General features: G+C 45.3%; 2 protein-coding genes across 7 annotated transcripts in view; one reads left to right on the top strand and one right to left on the bottom strand.

Moving 5' to 3' along the window:
* Positions 1 to 1979: 1979 nt before the first annotated feature.
* Positions 1980 to 3668, bottom strand: Ndufb11 (NADH:ubiquinone oxidoreductase subunit B11). The gene is made up of 3 exons (XM_070039195.1): positions 3219 to 3668; positions 2324 to 2454; positions 1980 to 2176 (listed from the first exon to the last, which is right to left on the bottom strand). The coding sequence occupies exons 1-3, from the start codon at positions 3423 to 3425 to the stop codon at positions 2050 to 2052; spliced, it is 465 nt and encodes a 154-aa protein (XP_069895296.1). The 5' UTR covers positions 3426 to 3668; the 3' UTR covers positions 1980 to 2049.
* A 276-nt stretch (positions 3669 to 3944) lies between these two features.
* The window catches only part of Rbm10 (RNA binding motif protein 10), a 37119-nt gene continuing 19919 nt past the window's right edge, over positions 3945 to 21144 (top strand). For 4 of the 6 annotated variants that reach the window (XM_070040565.1, XM_070040564.1, XM_070040562.1 and 1 more), the window contains exons 1-2: positions 3945 to 4238; positions 6090 to 6231. In XM_070040565.1, coding sequence (XP_069896666.1) covers positions 4169 to 4238; positions 6090 to 6231 — 212 coding nt within the window. In that variant the 5' untranslated portion in view covers positions 3945 to 4168. The remainder of the gene's footprint in view (positions 4239 to 6089; positions 6232 to 21144) is intronic. The other 2 variants (XM_070040566.1, XM_070040563.1) reach the window with 1 other exon arrangement.

Here is a 21144-nt window from a genome sequence, read left to right as displayed (position 1 = left end):
AAGTGCAGAAAATGGAAACAAGGTTTCTTTGTTGCTGTTTTCCTTTGCTTTTCTATTTTGTTTGTTCATTTGTATGTTTCGGGGAATGCACAGAAAACTAGATACTATGTTGAAAATGAACTATACAACTTTTGAATGGGGATGGAAGGGGAAAACTGGGAGAATGTGAAGGAAGGGTTGACAGTGTCAGAAAACAAATGTACTCTTGCCACCCAATGGTGGCCCACACCTATAATCCTAGCTACTCAGGAGGCTGAGATCTGAGGATCACGTTTCAAAGCTAGCCTGGGCAGGAAAGTCCATGAGACTCTTTTTTTTTTTTTTTGGTACGGTCGTGGGGACTGAACTCTGGGCCTGGGCGCTGTTCCTCAGCTCTTCAGCTCAAGGCTAGCGCTCTACCACTTGAACCACAGCGCCACTTCTGGCTTTTTTCTTTTTTGCTTATGTGGTGCTGAGGAATCGAACCCAGGGCCTCATGCATGCAAAGCAAGCGCTCTACCACTAAGCCACCTTCCCAGCCCTCCATGAGACTCTTATCTCCAGTAAAACCACCAGAAAACTGGAAATGGGGCTATGGCTCAAGTGGTTGAGCACTAGCTTTGAGCTTTGAGCTGAGGGACAGTGACCAGCCCCAGAGTTCAAGCCCCACAACAGACCAAAAAAAAAAAAAAGTAATGTATTCATTATCCAATTTATGTAATTGCAACCTTTCTGTTTATCAGCTTTATTCACACACACACATACACACACAGAGCTTCTCTGGGCACCAATGGCTCATGTCTGTAATCCTAGCTACTCAGGAGGCTGAGATGCCAGAATCAAGGTTCAAAGCCAGCCTGGGCAGGAAAGTTTGTGAGACTTTTTTTCTCCAATTAATCACCAAAAGACCTAAAGTGGAATGTAGCTCAAGTGGTAGACATTAGCCTTGAGCAAAAAAGGCTTAAACAGAAGCCAGGCCCTGAGTTTAAGCTCCTGGACCCACGTGTGTGTGCGCACTCATGCATGTATACCCACATGTGCCCCTCCCACAAAGTAGCTTTCTCAAACCACATTTTGCCAAACACAGGTGACTCATGTTCAAAATTCTAGCTAATTAGGAAGCTGAGATCTGAGGACCATGATTCAAAGCCAGCCTGGACATGGAAATCCCTAAGACTCATATCTCCCAATTAACCACCAAAAAGCCAGACATGAAGTATGGGTCAAGTGGTAGAGCACCAGCCTTGAGCATAAAAGCTAAGGAAGATTGTAAGGTCCTGAGTTCAAGCCCCAGTGCCCATACAATATAAAGAAAATATTATAGAAAAGTCTACTAGGGAATATCTTATAAATATTAGCAATTACCTTCATGTACCAGTGGCTCAAGCCTGTAATGCTATTGACTTGGGAGGAGATTGAGAGGATGGAGGCTGGAGTCCAGCCCGGGCAGAAAAGTTCAAGAGACCCTTTATCAACCAAGAGCTAGCACACCTGTCATCTTGGCTATGATGGAAAGTATAAAATAGGTGGATCATTGTCCAGGCACTTCTCCCGGCCCTCTCCTCCAATCTCCTTAACCCTCCCCCCATAAGAATTGAGACACAAAAAAACCATTGCAGAGCTAGGCACTGGTGGCTGACGCCTATAATCCTAGCTACTCAGGAGACTGAGATCTGAGGACCATAGTTAGAAGGCAGCACAGGCAGGAAAGTCCGTGAAACTCCTTATCTCTAGACATCAAAAGGCCAAAAATGGAGCTGTGGTTCAAACGGTAGAGTGCTAGCCTTGAGCAAAATAGCTCAGTGACAGCACCAGGTCCTGAGATCAAGCCTCAGACTAGCACACACACAGAAAAAGATTGTCTTTTGTTCTCGTCCTCCTATCTGCTGTGGGAGAAAATTGTGAGCCATTTTGCAGACAAGCTTCAATTTCTGTGTGTGTGTGTGTGTGTGTGTGTGTGTGTGTGTGTGTGTGTGTATAAAAGCAACAGCAGCCAGTCAAACTTTCAAGTGCTTTAATTAGATATTATGAGGAGAAAAGTAGACCTTCTAAACTCTATTCAACAACAGATTAGTCCTCATCCTCTGGCAGCTGGATCTTACTGGGGTCAAAGTAGTTGGACTCCATGATCGGGAGGCCATTGGCCTCTCGGTACTTCACCAGCCTCTCAGCTTCTCGGCGGGCCCACTCACGCATCCTGGAGGCAGCAGTAGCAAAAGCACATGTAAGGATTTGAAACTGGACACCAGCCCCACCTCAGCACCCCATTACCCACCATTTAGAGATCCTTTCAACCACCACCCCTCCCTCTGCCCCTGCCCTTCTCTTGGGACATCCTATATACCCGTAGTCAGGCATATAAGCCACAAAGGTGGTGCCCAAGATCAGGACAATCGACATGCCAAAGAAGAAAACAGCCCGCATGTTCCAGAGGTCCACAGCAGGGTTCTCATCATAACCATGATAGTCTGGGTTCTGTGGATAAAAAGAGGTTTATGAGTGCTTCCTGCTTCTCCACAAAGTGGTATGCTAGGTCTTGTACAACCTGCTTTCCAATCTCCCCCTGAGAACAATTTCCGTCCCTCACTAAATTCTTGTGCTTCTTCTTAGGACACTGGAAAGGGCTATTTATGAGTCAAAAAGAATTGAATATTGGCAATTCCCCATGGTTCAACCTAATAAAACAGCCCCCTCCGCCTATCCAGGTTTCCCATTGCACCATATACATGTGATAGGCGTTTTCAAATTCATAAACTTTACAATATCCCAGTGAGGCAGGCCGTGGTAATAAGTATCTCCTAAGGCTGAATACTTTCAAAGTACCAGCTGCAGTTGTGAGCATTCTGACCCACTGAATTATATGAGGTAGATGTTATGACCACTTCAAAATCGGATTTTAAGGAGCAGATGAATACATATAAAGGGCTTAGAGCAGAGACTTGCTCCAAGCAAGTGCCCTGTATCAGTGTTAAATAGTATGAGGACTATATGTCCTGTACTCCGTTTTGAACGCTACTCACTTCAGGTTTGATTTGTCTGCAAATAAAAGCACTACCCCCCGACCCTGGACCAAAGATATCAGGGCACAAAAGAGGAAAACAAGCTAGGAAAAAAAATCACCAAATTATAAGTTTTTGCCAGTTGCGCAGTCTTCAATTTCAAAAGAACGTCCTCTAGAATGCCCCCGCCCGCCGGTCCCCAACTGACCCCTCCGGCATCCCGTTCCCAGTCCCTCTCACCTTCTCGTAGACATTCTCGTCCTCCGGTTCGGGATCCTCTAGCCACTGGGCGGCCGGTTCTGGCGCCCGTTTTCCCGCCACAACAGACTGGGCAACCACAGCCCGGGAGGAGCCGGATTCCCAACGCACTCGAGCAGCAGAGAGCCCGCGAGTCGTCGCGGCCGCCAAAAGGCGGTGAGTACACAATCTCAACAGTCCGGCCGCCATGACAGATTGTGCCGCTGGATCTCGGGGCGGAGACGGAAATACGAGTGTGCGCAGCTGCAGTTAACTACCGTGAGATCATTGTCGCTCCGCCCTCCCCTCACGAAATAGATCTCGGATCGGAGTTCAGGAGTGGGGAGGAGCATTGAGGAATTTTCTTTCTCGTCCCTGTCAGCCCCCCGCCCCAATCCGTTCTTTTATCTCTGTGAGCAGGCTGAGAATTTTTTTTTCTTGACCTCTCTCACATCCCCCTTGTAAAGTGATGACATCTGGGAGGTCCTTAGAGAAAAGAGGTGGAGCTCCCGCTTGCCTTTCAACTTCAAAGGATAGGCAAGCTACGAAAAAGCGGGCCTTACACGATTGGCCCACAGCTACTCTTTTTTTGGACTTTCTGGGGCGTTCTCACGGGTGTGGGGAGGTGGCATATGGCTGCCAATCAGAGGAGACAAGGGCTGGCCCTGGCTGGCGGCGGCCAATAGACGAGGCTGGCCAGAGCGCGCTCCCTTAGTAGGTGGATGGTGGTCGGAGTGCCGGCTGCCGTCTCCTCGTCGCCATTTTGTGCTGGGTATTGCGGCCGGCTGGGAGTAGGCGGCATTGAGTTTCCCTGAGAGGGCCGACCCTTAGGAGGGCCGCGCGTCTGGCGCTACTCCCCTATCCCTTTCCCCTTTGCTGCCCTCTGACTTGATTGCTGTGAACACCGGCCCGACAGCTGTGAGTTTAGGAGGAGGTGGCGGCGGGCCGAGGTGATGCCTGGGAGCCCTCCCTTGACAGCCCCGGCAGAGAAGGTGAGCGTCGCCGCTGGTCGTGGGGGCGGAGGTAAGGGGCTGGGGCGGAGGTGCAGTGTTCATAAAGAGGCGCGAAGACGGACTGCAGCCCAGCGATTTTTGCACCCAGCCAAGCTATGCATGCATGGTCTGAGCCCAGGAGGGGGTTTCCCCCCCTCTCTTTATGAAAGCAGAAGCGCGTGCGCGATTGGGACTTGGGATGGGTGCGCGCGGATAGGGGGAAGGGAGGTACGTTGTAAGTGGGCTAGTATGCTTTACTGTGTTTGCTACGCCGAACTTTATTATTGGGAATGTGATTGCTCTGTTACTTTGCTACTTTTCTATCTACAGGGAAATGTCCTGTAGCGTGGGGAGGTTGGGGACGAAGGCGAGGAGAAAGCGATTGGTATTTATCCTTGGGGTGTTGTATATCTTGCCTCTGGTCTTTGCCCATCAAGGGTCTTGGCCGTAACTGTGTGTGTGTGTGTGTGTGTTGTGTGTGTGTGAGAGAGTATGTGTGTGTGCGCGCACGCGTGTGTGTGCGTGCGTGTGCGCACACGCAAGCGCGTGCGCGCGCAGGGATATGTATGGCGACTTTTTCTCCTCAGGAGTTCCCATCCGTGACACTGATGGTTGTATGTTGAAAGGGGCTCTATTTGATTGCAGCCCCCTACTGTAAATTCTTTCCGGGATTTTGATCCCTCGTTTTGGGGGGGCTGGGGTCTGTAACTCTGGCTCCTGTTTGTGTTGTGTGGATGACCGTGCAGCTACTAGCCCTTTGGCCAGAGGGTTTTGTGTCTGCTTCTCAGCCGCTAGAGCTAACTTTTACTTATCAGGGAGCAGGTAGCTGGTTCCTAGCAGCTTGTGGAGGAAGAGAATTTTGGTGAGTGTGTTCGGGGAGGAAAGGTGTGGTGGCAACCTGGTGTTGGGCAGGTGTTTTAGCTGCCTGGCTTTACCCAGTTCCTATTCAGAGGGTGGGGCCTGAAGATTCTGGGATCGTTCGTTCGTGGGCAGGGTCAAATCGTTGTGAAGACTCTTAGTTCTCACGATAGTCTTTGAGAATTAGAGGAAACGTCTACTGCTCCATCTCAGCGGAAGAACACACTGTTTTGGAACAATCTGAGGAAGGGCCCATTTTGCTTCTGGAAAACTTAACCTCAGAGCCCTGGGGAGAGAGGCACCACCTTGGGACCTGGCTACACCTCAGCGCCGAGCCAGTTGCTGTGTGAAGGCCAGAGCTGTGTTGGCTAGGAATCCAGGGAGGTGGCAGCTATCTCTTGCCAACTTAGCCCATTCAAACACACCCCCAAGAGCCTTTCATGCTAGGATAGAGGCAACATCTTCCTGGGAGATGAAATTGCACCTTAAGCCAGTTGAATGAGCCTGCTGAGGACTTGGGGCTCCCATTGTGATGTGTGGGGTTTTTGTTGTTTTTGCCATGTTGCAGATGGCACCCAGGGCCTTGGGAATGCTAGCCAAGCGATACACCACTGAGCTGATAAATCCCTTGCCGATTGTGAAGTCTTATCTCTGTACCTAATGTGCCTAATTCGAGCAAGTGGGCCAGCACTGGGAGACTCCCCCTGGCCCTACTGGACATACAGCAGGTGGCTTGATCTTGGCAAAACCCAGATTGTAACACTGTTGAATCTTCCCACAGTTTCTTCTACAATATGCTCCCTGTCTGATAAGGGCTTTGCTATTTCCTGGGACTGGGTGGGGTGAGGTCTAGTGTCATGTGGAAAACAGAAGGAGTGGGCTATAAGGGCTGCCTTCCTGCTCTGAACCACAGGAACACTGGGAGGTGGGCTAAGGGACAGCAGACAGCCAGGTCAATAAGTTTCCTTGAGAAACCCTCTCTGCCCCAACAGCGTTGACCCTTTTCTTCCTTCCATCTCTCCAGAGTCCCTGCAAGAGGCATCACCCAGGCTGGCAGATCATGGTGGCAGCAGCGGGGGTGGCTGGGAAGTGAAACGGAGCCAGCGGCTGAGGAGGGGCCCCAGCAGCCCCCGCAGGCCCTATCAGGACATGGAGTATGAGAGACGGTGAGTTACCCTATTCCCACCCTCCCAAGCACCCCCAGGTTCATCCCCACGTAATAACTGCTCCTGGAAGATGTTGGTAGGGGCTCTGGATAGAAGAAGCAACACAGACAAAGATTTCTGTTCAGCTTATGTGTTTGGGGCCTAATGTGAGCCAGGATGTGTGCTGGACTCTGGGAGTGCTACAGATGATTGGAGGTCTCCTTTGTGAGACCTGCTTGGCACTCAGATCTCACAAAGGAGATCTCATGGTTTACAGGTGACTACAGAATAGCTTGATACATATGGGTGGATGTGATCACATCACAGGGTGTATGTAAAGGGATGAAAGGAAGGGAAAGGAATCCAGGCTGAGGCCCAGGTTTCTAGCTTGGGTAGGCTGGATATGGGTGCCATTCACCAAGGTGAAGGCAGCCACTATAGGAAGATGGCCAGAGGAGGAGGCATGGCTGTTGCCTGGGGTTTGAGGGGTGGGTACTAGTATGATGGTTAGAGTTAGGAATTTGCCCAGAAGTATGAGGCAAGCCTGGTCAGATAGTGGAAGACTTAAGGGACAAGCTAAGCTGTAGTTGTCATGACTTGTCTTGGAAGGAGTAATTATATACAGGATTTTGTGTGTGTGTGTGAGTGCTGGTCTTGTGGCTTGAACTCAGGGCTTGGGCACTGTCCCACTTCCAGCTTTTTCTGAGTAGTTTACTGGAGATAAGAGTCTCAGGGACTTTCCTGCCCGGGCTGTCTTCAAACCACGATCATCAGATCTCAGCTAGGATTACACATGTGCTCAGCCATGGTTTGTTGTTGTTGTTATTTTGGGGGTCTGGTCGTGGGGCCTGAACTCTGGGCCTGGGCGCTGTCCCTCAGCTCTTCAGCTCAAGGCTAGTGCTCTACCACTTGAGCCACAGCGCCACTTCCAGCTTTTTTCTTTTTTGCTTATGTGGTGCTGAGGAATCGAACCCAGGGCCTCATGCATGCAAGGCAAGCACTCTACCACTGAGCCACCTTCCCAGCCCCATGGTTTTGTTTTTTTTTGAGGTTGATTCTCACTATGTAGCCCAAGCTGGCCTCAAACTCATGAGTCTTCTGAGTACTGAAATTACAGGTATATATTACCATATTTAGCACATATAATGTGTCTGTCTGTCTGTTTTGGGGCTTGAACTCAGGACCTGGGTACTGTCCCTTAGCTTTTTCACTTAAGGCTAGTGATCTACCACTTTGAGCCACAGTGCCATTTCTCGTTTTCTGGTGATTAAGTAGAGATAAGAGTCTCATGGACTTTGCTGCCCAGGCTGGCTTCAAACCGCAACCTTTAGATCTCAGCCTCCTAAGTAGCTAGGATTACAGTTATGACCCGCTAGTCCCTGGTTATAATTCTTTCTTTTTAACTTTGGTATTGAACAAGAAATAGTTGATAGCTACATGAAATAGAGATCTTGAGTAAAAGTCCATATTTCTGCATCACCCTATCTGGATCAAGTGGAGCACACCTCCTCGCCATCCAGGTGCTTCTGAAGGAAATTATCCAGAACGTTTTAAGAGCGCCTCATGAGGAAAACTCAATTCACCTAGAAAAGCCACTGTTAACAGTTAACAAGAGCTGGGAATATAGCTTAGTGGTAGAGAGCTTGCCTAACATGCATGAAGCCCTGAGTTCAGTACCTCAGTACCATATAAACAGAAAAAGCTGGAAGTAGTGCTGTGGCTGCTCAAGTGGTAGAGTGCTAGTCTTGAGCAAAGAGAAGCTCAAGGTCAGAGCCCAGGCCCTGAGTTCAAGCCCCAGGACTGGCAAAAAAAACCCAGTTAGCAAAATGGGCTGGAGCCATGGCTCAAGTGGTATAGTCCCTGCATAACAAGTGTGGAACTAAGTTTAAAATTTAGTTGTCAAAAAAGTATAAATGTAGAAATTGTGGTATGATAATAATTTTAGAAATGTCTTATGAAGGGCTTCTCCTGACACAACCCCTTTTTGTAATGTAGCGTTATATCTGGGCAGTGGTAGCTCATGCCTATAATCTTACCTACCTATGAGGCTGAGATCTGAGGTGATGGTTCAAAGCCAGCCTGGGCAGGAAAGTCCATGAGACTCACCTCCAATAAACCACTCAGAAAACCAGAAGTAGTGCTATGGCTCAAGTGGTAGAGTACTAGCTTTGAGCTGAAGAGCTGAGGGACAGTGCTCAGGCCCAGAGTTCAAGCCCTATAACAGACCAAAAAAAAGAGGGGGGGACTTTTTTCTCCAATTAACTACCAGAAAACCCGAAGTGGTACTGTGGCTCAGGTAGAGTTCTCACCTTGAGGTGAAGAGTGCAGGGCAGCACCTAGGCCCAAAGTTCAAGCCCCACGGATTGACAAAAAGAGAAAAAAATTCTTTTAAGGCCAAGCACAGTTGCTCACGTCTGTAATCCTGACTACTTGGGAGGTAGGGATCAGGAAGATTGTGGTTTAAGGCCAACCTAGGAGAGAGAGAGGAGAGAGGGAGCTGGGTGCAGTGGCATATGCCTATCACCCCAGCTATAAAGGAAGCATAAGTAGGAAGATCATGGTCCAGGCTGGTCCCAGCAAAAAGTGAAACCTTGTTTATAAAACAAGGAAAGCAAAGAGGGTGACAAGTGTAGCTCAAGTGATAACTCGCACAAGGCACTAAATCCAAACTCTAGCACCACTTTTTAAAAATGTCTTCTTTGAAAGGCCCACATCTACAATTTCAGTACTGGGGAGGCTGAGGCAGGAGGATCACATAGCAAGACCTTGTCTGAAGACAAAAGAAAAGAAGAAAAAAAACTATTTGATTTGGGGACTTTATTTACTAGAACTGCTGTGAGGCCATTGCTGAGCTTGAAGAAAAGTGATACATTTGCCTCAGATTTTGTCACAAAGTAAAACCAATGACTTTTCTTGGGCTTTTAAAGGACCTGAAGTGCAGAGGTGTGAGTTAATCACACTTTATAGTTTGAGGTAGGTTTCTATCACAGGTCAGTCAGTGCAAGACCTCCTCTTGCTGTGTTTATTTTTTCATTTTTATTCCCAATTCCCACCTCTCTGGGTAGCAGCACTGTTGTGCTGGAAATGTATCTTCTAAAATTGGTAGTGTTGTTTCCAGTGTCTGTTTTCAATTTGCACGAACAGCATAGTGCTACAGGCATCCTTCTGTTTCCTGAACTTCACATCACTCAGTGCTATGTTTAACGGCTCTGTCTTGCCATGTGTGTATATTAATGTTGGGCTTCTAATTGCTGCCAGGGGTGCTGTGGGGTTGGGCTGCTGCATTTGAGTTAACGATTCCCCCAGGATACCTGTTCTTTATTTGGATGGGCTAACATCATTACCTTTTTGCCTTATAATTTGTGCCTTCAAAATATTCCCTTTTTCTGCCCTATGTCATGAAGATTCTTCAAGTGTGTAGTTTTACTTTTAACGATTTGTGGAGCTTTATTCTATATAAATATCCAGGGACTAGGTGGATAGCTGAGGTGTGTGTTTAGCATATGTGAGGTCGTGGGTTCCATCCCTATCACAACACCAAAAAGGTTTTTTTGTTTTTTTTTTTGGCCCGGTCATGGGGCCTGAACTCTGGGCCTGGGCTCTGTCCCTCAGCTCTTCAGCTCAAGGCTAGCGCTCTACCACTTGAGCCACAGTGCCACTTCCGGCTTTTTTTCTTTTTGCTTATGTGGTGCTGAGGAATCGAACCCAGGGCCTCATGCATGCAAGGCAAGCGCTCTACCACTGAGCCACCTTCCCAGCCCCTTATTGTTTTTGTTTTTTTTTTGGTTGGTCGTGGGGCTTGAACTCTGGGCTTGAACACTGTCCCTGCACTCTTCAGCTCAAGGTGAGTGTTCTACTGCTTGAACCACAGCACCACTTTCCGGTTTTGTACTGGTTTATTAGAATTAAGAGTCTCACGGACTTTCCTAGACTTTCCTGCCCAGATTTTCCTGCCTGGGCTGGCTTTGAACCATGATCCTCAGATTTAGCCTCCTGAGTAGCTAGGATTACAGGCGTGAGCCACCATAGCCCACCCCAGAAAGGTTTTATCAGCAGTTCACTCCTGTAATCTTAGTTACTCGAGAGGCTGACATCTCAAAATCAGGGTTTGAAGCCAGCCCCAATAGGAAAGTCCAGTTATCTCCAATTATCCAGCAAAAAGACAGAAGTAAAACTGGCTCAAATGGTAGAGCACTAACCCTGAGCAGAAAAGCCAAGGGTCACTGTCCTGGCACTAAATTGAAGCCCCACTACCAACACCAAAAAAAAGTGAGGTACCAGTGACTCACAGCTATGGTCCTAGCTACTCAGGAGGCTAAGATATGATCATGGTTCAAAGCCAGCCTGGGCAGGAAAGTCTGTGAGACATTCATCCCCAATAAACTACTCTGAAAAGGCCGGAAGTGGAGCTATGGCTCAAGTGGTAGAGCGCTAGCCATGAGCAAAGGAAGCTCAGGAACAAGAGCCCAGGCCCTGACTTCAAGCCCCAGGACAGGTTAAAAAAAAAAAAAAAAGATTTATCAAGACACTCAAAACCAGTCAACCAGAAACTCACTAAGATTGCATTGATCTCTTCTCTTTTCTTGTTTTTTGTGTGCTGGTATGAGGGCTTGAACTAAGGCTTTTCACTTTTGTTTGGCTTTTTTGCTCAAGCCTAATGTTCTACCACTTGAGCCAAGCCCCACTTCCAGCTTTTTGCTGGTTCATTGGAGATAAGAATCTCGTGGACTTTTCTACCCTGGCTGGCTTCAAACTGTGATCCTCAGATCTCAGCTTCCTAAGTAGTTAAGATTACACACATGAGCTACTGGTACCCAGCTTTGCAATGAATTTTTGAAGTTTTTTTTTTTCTTGCTGATAATTTCTAGGGTAAAAGAAAGGGCTGGCTGTTAAGTCATCACTGACGTACTTGCTAGTCACTTCTAGGCAACTACTTGAGCCATGTCTCCAGCCCCTTGCTAGTTATTTCTAACACTTTACTAGGAACTCTGATGATCTTGCTGAGTTGAATGCAAAACCACCCTACCACTTCTGAGGTAGATCAGCCACTTTACTTTCTCTTCAGGGGTCAACACATTGTGTTCTATGAAGGAACTGGTAGTAAATATTTTAGGATTACAGACAGTCCCTGTTCCAACTACTGTGACCAAAATCAGACAGATCATATGTAAATGAGTATAGTTGTCTTCTAATAAAAATTTATTTAAAGTAACTAGATTTGGCACACTGGCTGGAATTTGCTGATCCTGAAGTCAGATGGTTATCACCACAGTTTATTTATTGACTAACCCACTTTTGTTCACTTGTTAATTTTAAATATAAGCTTCAGTTAATTTGCAATGTAAATTTCATGTATGTATGGAAATAGAAACTTGAACTTTGTGAAGCCTGGTCTTTGTGTTAATTAGCTTTTTTGCTCAAGGCTAGCACTCTGCCACTTGAGCCACACCTCTACTTCTGGGTTTTTGGTGGTTAGTTGGAAATTAGTCTCAGGGACTCTTTCTCCAGGCTGACTTTGAGCCTCAGATCTCAACCTCTTGAGTAGCCAGCGTTACTAAGATGAGCCACCAGTGTCCAGCTGTTTATGCTAAGTTTCTATGTGTGTTTTTATGTGTTGCAAACTCTTACTCTGTTTCACTGATCTACAGCTTTTTTCATTTTTTTTATTGTTATAAAGGTAATGTACAGTTAGTTACATGTCAGGTAATAAGTACATTTCTTTTTGGACAATGTCACTCCTTCCCTCTTTCTCTCCCATCCCACCCACAAGCTGTATAGTTCATTTTCAACATTGATGGGAATCTGCTTTGTTCTCATAACTCAATAATGTTCCCATGACTTGGCCTACTAACTACCCTTTTCCCGGGGACCTTCCTGAAATTCTCCAACCCAGAATCTACCACCTCCCTCCCCGCCCCGCCCCCTCCCTTTCCCACCAGGTGATAGGCGCCAGAGCTCCTTGAAGCAGCCAGGGCTGGAGACTTGATCAAACAATAGCTTCCAGGAGCCACACCAGCACCATAAAGTGGTGAAACTCTGAACCCTCCAGCTGTGACCCTGCCCCCATCCACAACCTTATTTAAGTCCCTCCACCCCTGCCCCTAGTGTGCCCCACGTCTCCTGACTCTTCTTAGGTCACCCTGACATTTTTAACTTTCCATTAAAGTTGATCTGGTCAGTTGAATTCATTTTCTGCTTTTTCTTTATTCTATTACCCTCTTGACACAGTTTCCTAACATAGACTCTAGTGAGTACAACTGCTACATTTGTTCACTCTTTGTCCCTCCATTTCTTTTTTTTCTTCTCTTTTTTTGGGGGGGGGGGTCCGGTCGTGAGACCTGAACTCTGGGCCTGGGCGCTGTCCCTCAGCTCTTCAGCTCAAGGCTAGAGCTCTACCACTTAGGCCACAGCGCCACTTCCAGCTTTTTTCTTTTTTGCTTATGTGGTGCTGAGGCCTCAGGCATGCAAGACAAGAGCTCTATCACTGAGCACCTTCCCAGCCCCTGTCCCTCCATTTCTGTGCTCCTCCTTACCGTCCAAAAGACATAAAAGTGAACAAATGACAGAAAAGAAAACATCAACAAAGAAAAAAATCTCTTCACCGATCTACCTTTATAATACATTTTGATATTTGGTTAAAATTTCTCTCAATCTTTTTTCACAGAATCTTTTATTTAAGTTGTCTTGTTTTTGTTGTTGTTGTTGGTCATGGGCCTGAACTCTGGGCCTGGTGCTGTCCCTCAGCTCTTAAGCTCAAGGCTAGCATGCTCTACCACTTGAGCCACAGCCCTACTTCTGGCTTTCTTTTTTCTGCTTATGTGGTACTGAGGAATTGAACCCAGAGCCTCATGCATGCAAGGCAAGCACTTTACCACTGAGCTAGCTTCCCAGCCCTGAAGTTGTCTTTTGTCCTTTAATATTTTAAACAAAGATGAGATGCTGAGATGAACATTTTCGCCCCAGTAGAATTGTGGATCAGGATTATTCCTCTCTTACAAGGATTATCCCATTCCCTTCCAGCAATATGGGAGATAATTTCTCAGCCTTGCCAACAGAGTTTTGTTATTAAATATTTGGACTTAACTAGCCAGGTGCTGGTGGCTCAGGCCTGTAATCCTAGCTACTCACGGGCTGAGATCTGAGGATCATGGTTGGAAGCCAGCCCAGGCAGGAAAGTCCATGAAACTCTTGTCTTAAATAAACTACTCAGAAAAATTCCAAAATGGCACTGTGGCTCATGTGGTAGAGTGCTAGCCTTCAGCACAAAGAGGCTTGGAAACAGCGCCTAGGCCCTGAGTTCAAGCCCCAGGACCAACAAGATGGAAGGAAAGAAAGAATAAAAGATTTGGACTTTTGTGAATCTGTTAGGTTAGAAATATTCTGTCATAGAATTTCCTTACATAAAAACTCGGATTCGTGTGTATAGATAGCCCCTTGTATGCAGCAGAGCATTTATTTCCCCTGAGAATATGCTGGCTTTAGTGACTCATTTTCCAAACAGTATAGAGAAAAATAGAAGTTTTACAGGAAGGAAAATGGCATTTACCGCCTTAACTAGATGATCCCAATCATTATCCACAGAGATCAGTCACGATGATGGCCTGTACTATTTGTAATAATGCCATCAGAAGCCATGGCCCTTTGGTTATATGCTTCTCAAAAACGGAAATAAAATGCCTATAATTCAAGTCTTAAGTAGAAAATCATGTAAGGCAAAACCAAGTTGAAGGAAATTCTACAAATACCTTACCAGTGCTCTTCAAAAACAAATAAAACATCCAAGGAAGAACTGAGCACCTTCCTAGGCCAGAGTGTACTTATAGGATCATGATGCTTAAATGCAATTTGACATCATTATTAGATCCTGGCACAGAAAAATGACGTAGTAGAGAAATGATGTATTGGATGAAATCATATTGAAGTGTATCATTTCATCAATTCCTTACTTTTAACAAATTTGCCATGGTTCTATGATATTGTCAAAGTTAGACAATGGGTATGTGGGGATTCTACTATACTTAACTTTCAGTTACCTTTGCTCAGCAGTCCCACTGCTGGGATTATAGGGATGTGTCATCACACCTGGCTTTTGGGTGTGTATTTTGAGTGTGCCAGTACCAGGGCTTAAACTTGGGACCTGGCAGTATTGCCCAGCTTGCTTGCCCACAACTAGCACTCTGCAATTTGAGTCACACTTCCAATCTGACATTTTGCTGGTTAATTGGAAATAGAGTCTCTTGGACTCTGCCCTGGCTAACATTTCTGTTATGTGGTACTGAGGAATTGAACCCAGGGCTTCATACATGCAAGGTAAGCACTCTACCACTAAGCCACATTCCCAGCCCCATGGCTGACTTTTAAACCTCAAATATGAGCCTCCTAAGATTACAGATGTGAGCCACTAGTCCCCATCTTGAGATAATTTTTGATTATAGAAAAGTTCAAAAAATTGTAGGGGCTGGGAAGGTGGCTCAGTGGTAGAGCACTTGCCTTGCACGCCTGAGGCCCTGGGTTCGATACCTCATAAGCAAAAAGAAAAAAGCCGGAAGTGGTGCTGTGGCTCAAGTGGTAGAGCACTAGCCTTGAGCTGAAGACCTGAGGGACAGCGCCCAGGCCCAGAGTTCAGGCCCCATGACCGGACCCCCCCCCCCCAAAAAAAAAATGTAGAATGTCCATTGAAAAGGCTGAGTGAGAGCTCAAGGCCCAGAGTTCAAGACCCATTATAGGCACACAAAAACAAATGAACAAAAATAATTTTTCAAAATAAATCTATTGTCAACATAAGAAACCTGTTGTTGAAAGTATTAACAAGAGAAAGAAACACAACCCATATTATAAGGAAATATATCTGCAAATTAAAATCTAGCTGGGTGCTTGTGGTTCACACCTGTAATAGTAGCTACTCAGGAAGCTGAGATCCAAAGATCACGGTTCAAAGCCAGCCTGGCAGGAAAGTCTATGAGACTTTTTAATCTCCAGTTAACCACCAGAAAACTGTAAGTGGAGCTTTGGTTCAAAGTGATAGAGTGCTAGCCTTGAGTGAAAGAGCTCAAGGACAGTGCCCAGTCCTAAGTTCAAGCCCCACGACTGACCAAAAAAAAAATCTGGTAAGGAATTCATATATAGAACTCTTAAAATAAAACAATGGACAAGGGCTGAGGATGTATGTCAATGGTTGACATGCATGAGGCCCTTAGTTCAATCCCCAGCACCTTAAAGGGAAAAAAGGCAAAGCAAGTAAAAGGACATTTTTCCAAAGAAGATACACACTAATGGCTGGAGCGCAGTGGCATAGTAAACAGGTCCTGAAATGTGGTGGTAATGGTTAGACAGCAAGTGAATATACTTAATGCCACTAAATCCTATCCTTAAAGATGGCTTAAAAGAAGAGACAAACAGTACATGGTCTCCCTGATAAGTGGATGCTAAATCCAAAATGTTAGGTGATACGACAGAACTAACAGGACTTAAGAAACAAAGAACTCCCACTCATCTGGTTGAACCACTACCAAATATCCCCATGCTGCTGATCACATATATGGTATATAACATGTGAGCACCGTTATATATTACAGACTGTGATAGACAATTTGCTCCAGGAAAGTTAGAATGAACTTGTGACTTTAAATGAGCATCATTAGCCGGGCGTTGGTGGTTCACGCCTATAATCCTAGCTACTCAGGAGGCTGAGATCTGAGGATCGCGGTTCAAAGCCAGCCCGGGCAGGAGAGACCGTGAGACTCCTATCTCCAATAAACCACCAGAAAACCGGAAGTGGCGCTGTAGCTCAAGTGGTAGAGCGCTCGCCTTGAGCTGAAGAGCTGAGGGACAGCGCCCAGGCCCAGAGTTCAAGCCCCATGACCGACAAAAAAAAAACAAACAAACAAATAAATGAGCATCATTATTCCACAATACTGTGAATTTCCGGAAATTATGTAATCACTTAATCACAATAAAAAAAAAAAAAAAGAACCTCGGGGAAGGGAGGGAGGGAGGGGATGGTAGGGGGAAAACAATGGAGAGGGTAACAATGTTCAAGAGGAAGTATACTCATTACCTCACTCATGTAACTGTAACCCTCTGTATAGTATCTTTACAATAAAAAATTTAAAAAAAAAGATCAAGCAAAAGAAAAAAAGATGGCTTAAAAGGTAAAATTATATATATTTTTAGCACCATGAAAATATTTAGGGGCTGGGAATGTGGCTTAGTGGTAGAGTGCTAGCCTTGAGCAAAAGAAGCTCAGGGACAGTGCTCAGGCCCTGAGTTCAAGCCCCAGGACTGGCCCAAAAAATGATGTACAGAGAGGTTACAGTTACATAAATCAGGTAATATGTAGATTTCATTTTGGACAAAGTCACCCCTTACTTCACTCTCCCAGTTTTTCCCTCAGGTTCTCACCCACAAGTTGTGTTGCTAGCTCATTTTCAACATAATGTCTAGTGAGTGTCACTGTTGTATTTGGTTTTTGCTTTTGGGTTTTGTGCTGGTAGAAGAGCTGACCTTACTGGTGCTCTATCACTTGAGCCACAACTCCACTTCTGACTTTTTGGTAGTTAATTGGAGATAATAGTCTCACAAACTTTACTGCCTTCAAAGCTCAGGCCTCAGATTTTAACCTCCTAAGTAGCTAGGATTACAGATGTGAGCCAAAGGTGTCCCACTATTCAGTGTAGGTTTAATTTTTTTTTTAATTTGTAAAATATTTTATTGTTAAGATGTTATACAGAGGAGTTACCATTTCATGAATCAGGCAATAAGTACATTTTTTGACAATGTCACCCCTTTGGTTTCCCCAATTCCCCCCTCCCATCCCTGCCCACAAGTTACAGAGGTCATTTTCCATATAGTGTCTACTGAATAGCATGATTACATTTGTTCACCTTGACTCCTTTCCTTTCTGCACTCCTTTTGCCCCCCATGAAAGAAACAAAAACAAAAGCAAAAACAACTACCTCATTTAAATACAATTTGTACATTCTGTGAATTCTGTTTTCTAATTTTTTCCTTCTCTCAAAAAAAAAATTTTTTTTTTTGGGGGGGTCCGGTCGTGGGGCCTGAACTCTTGGCCTGGGCGCTGTCCCTCAGCTCTTCAGCTCAAGGCTAGCGCTCTACATCTTGAGCCACAGCGCCACTTCCGGCTTTTTTCTTTTGGCTTATGTGGTACTGAGGAATCGAACACAGGGCCTCATGCATGCAAGGCAAGCGCTCTACCACTGAGCCACCTTCCCAGCCAACGTTCTACAGATTTATGGCCTGCTAGCCAAATTTCTTTTGGCCTAATTGTTTCACATCTGGCATAGATAACACAGGTTGGAATCCTTGAAAAGATCAACCAGGCCAAGCATAAATGGCTTACTCTTATAATCCTAGCTACTCAGAAGGCTGAGCTCCAAGGAGCCAGCCCTGGTAAGAAAGTCTGTAAGATGCTAATCTCCAGTGAAACACAAAGGATAAAGCTGGAAGTGGAATTGTGCTTAGGTAGGAGAGCACTAGCCTTGGGCACAAAAGCTCAGGAACAGCACCCAAGACCAGAGTTCAACCCTCAGGACTGCCAAAAACAAAGAAAAGTCAACCAGGCTGAGCACCAGTGGTTTACTCCTGTAATTCTAGCTATTCAGGAGATTGAGATCTGAGGATCACAGTCAAAGCCAGCCTAGGCAGGAAAGTCTGCAAGAGTCATCTCTAATTAAGCACCAAAAAAGATGTAAGTGGGGCTGTGGCTCGAGTGATAGAGTGCTATCCTTGAGGGAAAAAAAAGCTCAGGGACAGAGCCTAGGCCCTGAATTCAAGCCCGTGTGTGTGTGTGTGTGTGTGTGTGTGTGTGTGTGTGTGTGTGTGTGTGTGTGTGTGTGTGTGTGTGTGTGTGTGTGTGTGTGTGTGTGTGTGTGTGTGTGTGTGTGTGTGTGTGTGTGTGTGTGTGTGTGTGGTGTGTAATGTTCAGGAACAGAGCCTAGGTTCTGAATTCAAGCCCCTCCTTGTGTGTGTGTGTGTGTGTGTGTGTGTATGTAATATTATATAAGATAAAAAGCTCAGGGACAGAGCCTAGGCCCTGAATTCAAGCCCGTGTGTGTGTGTGTGTGTGTGTGTGTGTGTGTGTGTGTGTGTGTGTGTGTGTGTGTGTGTGTGTGTGTGTGTGTGTGTGTGTGTGTGTGTGTGTGTGTGTGTGTGTGGTGTAATGTTCAGGAACAGAGCCTAGGTTCTGAATTCAAGCCCCTCCTTGTGTGTGTGTGTGTGTATGTATGTAATATTATATAAGATAAACCAAAGAGGGTCCACTAGCCTCTTGCAAGCACTAATAGCTGTGCTTAGATATTTGTTTTGAAGTCCTAAGCAATTTTAAGCATCAGATGCTGGAAAAGGAACTTGTGAATCAGAAGTTCACTGGATATCTGATAGCATCTAATTTGACAAAGCACCACAGTATCAGCTCTGTAATGATAAGTTTCTTCACCTGTCCAATAGAGGGTACACTCTTGTGAGCAGCTTTTGTAGCCAGTTGTTTCCTGGGTGCTTTACCACTCGTAGATTTATGGGCTTTGTCCAAACCTCCTCTTTGGCTAGAACTCAGCAAATAAGAGGCTACAGCAAATACCAGTTCTTTTTTTGTGTGCCCATCCTAGAATTTGAACTCAGGGCCTTAAGCACTGTCTTTTGGTTTTTGCTCAAAGGTAATGCTCTACCACTTGAGCCACAGCTTCACTTCTGGCTTTTTTGGTAGTTTATTGGAGATAAGACTCTCACTGACGGGGCTGGGAATGTGGCTTAGTGGTAGAGTTGCTTGCCTAGCATGCATGAAGTACTGGATTTGATTCCTCAGTACCACGTAAACAGAAAAAGCCAGAAGTGGCACTGTGGCCCAAGTGGTAGAGCACTAGCCTTGAGCAAAAGAAACTCAGGGACAGTGTCCAGACCCTGAGTTCAAGCCCCAGGACTGGCAAAAAAAAAAAAAGAGTCTCACTGACATTCTTGCCTGGGCTGGCTTCAAACTGTAATTCTCAAATCTCAGCCTCCTGAGTTAGTTAGAATTATAGACATGAGCTACCAATGCTTGACCTTCAGTAGTTTAAAATTTCAGTTTTATGAGATATAGCATCTTTTCAAACATACCAGTTTTTATATTCTGTTCATTTTATTCCAATATTTTCCTCCTCCCTTAATTTTTTTTTTTTTGGTCTTGGGGGGTTGAACTCTTCCCACAGCTCTTCAGCTCAAGGCTAGCGCCCTACCACTTGAGCCACAGTGCCACTTCTGGCTTTTTTCTGCTTATGTGGTGCTGAGGAATCAAACCCAGGGCCTCATGCATGCAAGGCAAGCACTCTACCACTGAGCCACTTTCCCAGCCCCCTTAAGTTTTTTTTTAAATGAGGTGTCACTATGTAGTTCAGACTGGCCTCAAGCTTGCAGTCCTCCTGCCTCAGATTCGTGAGAGCTGGGGCTATAGGAGTATAAAAATTGTGTATAGGAGCATATAAAATAGCAATTTTTATTTTTCAGTTTTGAGAATAGAACCCAGGATATTGTACATGGAAATCAAGTGGTCTACCACTGGACTATACTCTCAGCCCCCAACTTAATGTTTTTTCCTTGGATTTATGGTTGTTTTCATTCTACACAAGAGTGTTTTGTTTGTATATAGTTGAATTTAATAGCCTTTTATGGTTCTGTATATGGCTCATAATTTTCATTTCAAGGTTTCAAGACTGGTAGGTATAGTTCAGTGATAGACTGTGTGCTCAGAATGCTTAAAGCCCTGGGTTCCATCCCCAGCACTGCAAAAAATAAAGATTATGCCAGGTTCTGGTGGCTGATGCCTGTAATCCTAGCTACTCAGGAGGCTGAGATCTGAGGATTATGGTTCAAGGCCAGCCAGTGCAAGAAAGTCTTAGACTTTTATCTACAGTTAGCATCAGAAAACAAAAAATGGTGCCATGGCAAAGTGGTAAAGCACTAACTTTGAGCAAAAAGCCCAGAGAAGAGCCAGAAGTGGAGCTGTGACTCAAGTGGTAGAGAGCCCAGGACCAAGAAACAAAAAAGACGGGTCAGGCACTGGTGGCTCATATCTGTAATCCAAACTACTCAGGAGGCAGAGATCTGAGGGAGGCTTCACTGTTCGAAGCCAGCTCAGGTGGACAAATCTGAAAGATTCTTATATCCTATTATCTAGCACAAGGCTGGAAGTAAAGGTATGGTTCAATTCATGGAGTGCCAGCCTTAAAAGAAAAAGACAAGTGAGACCATGAGGCATTATGTTTTGATCTCAGTACTAGAACACACACACAAAAATGATGATGGTCCGATTGCTGGTGGCTCCTGCCAGTAATCTTGGCTGCTCAGAAGTCTGAGATCTGAGGATTACAGTTGAAAGCCAAGCTGGCAAGAAAGTCCATTAGACATTTATCTCCAATTAACACCAAAAAGCAGGAGGAAGAGCTGTGGCTCAAGTAGTAGAGCACTAGCTTTGAGTTTAAACAAACAAAAAAATGCTCAGGGAACATGCCCAGACCCTGAGTTCAAGCACCTAGATTGGCTCCACCCTCAAAAAGAAAACAACAAGAAAAGACTGTGAAGATACCATGTTTTCTTTTTCTTCTTCCTTTTTTTAACTTTTCCTATAGAGTTTCATTTCTGACATTTAAATATGGTTCATTTCAAATGTATCTTGTATCATATACTCATATGATCTTTAATTACATATCAAACCTGTGTGTATGTTCCTGCATGCATGTATGTGTACGAGTGTACAGTAGGTAATACCTACTATCTCCTAGGCATTATATGAAATTTCAGGAATAGGATAGTGAGTCTAACAGGTATTATTTACTTCTTGGAACTTGACATTGAGTATCTTTTTGCCTTCAATAAGAAATGTAATTTTTTTTTAAAATCCTAATGCTGGCATTTGGTCCAGCAAATTTTTTTTTGTCTGTTGGT

This window comes from Dipodomys merriami, unplaced genomic scaffold (assembly GCF_024711535.1).
Source record: "Dipodomys merriami isolate MVZ:Mamm:240054 unplaced genomic scaffold, mDipMer1.0.p SCAF_3, whole genome shotgun sequence".
Classification (NCBI taxonomy): domain Eukaryota; kingdom Metazoa; phylum Chordata; class Mammalia; order Rodentia; family Heteromyidae; genus Dipodomys; species Dipodomys merriami.
The sequence above is the reverse complement of the archived record's forward strand: the minus strand, read 5'-3'. Positions and strand labels throughout refer to the sequence as shown.

Bases quoted from the DNA above. Each gene is read 5' to 3' on its own strand.
- Ndufb11 (XM_070039195.1), bottom strand. From the start codon at position 3,425: ATGGCGGCCGGACTGTTGAGATTGTGTACTCACCGCCTTTTGGCGGCC. The intron at 2,455-3,218 runs GTGAGAGGGACT...TTTTATCCACAG, and splicing joins ACGAGAATGTCTACGAGAAG to AACCCAGACTATCATGGTTA. The intron at 2,177-2,323 runs GTATATAGGATG...TGCTGCCTCCAG, and splicing joins GCTTATATGCCTGACTACGG to GATGCGTGAGTGGGCCCGCC.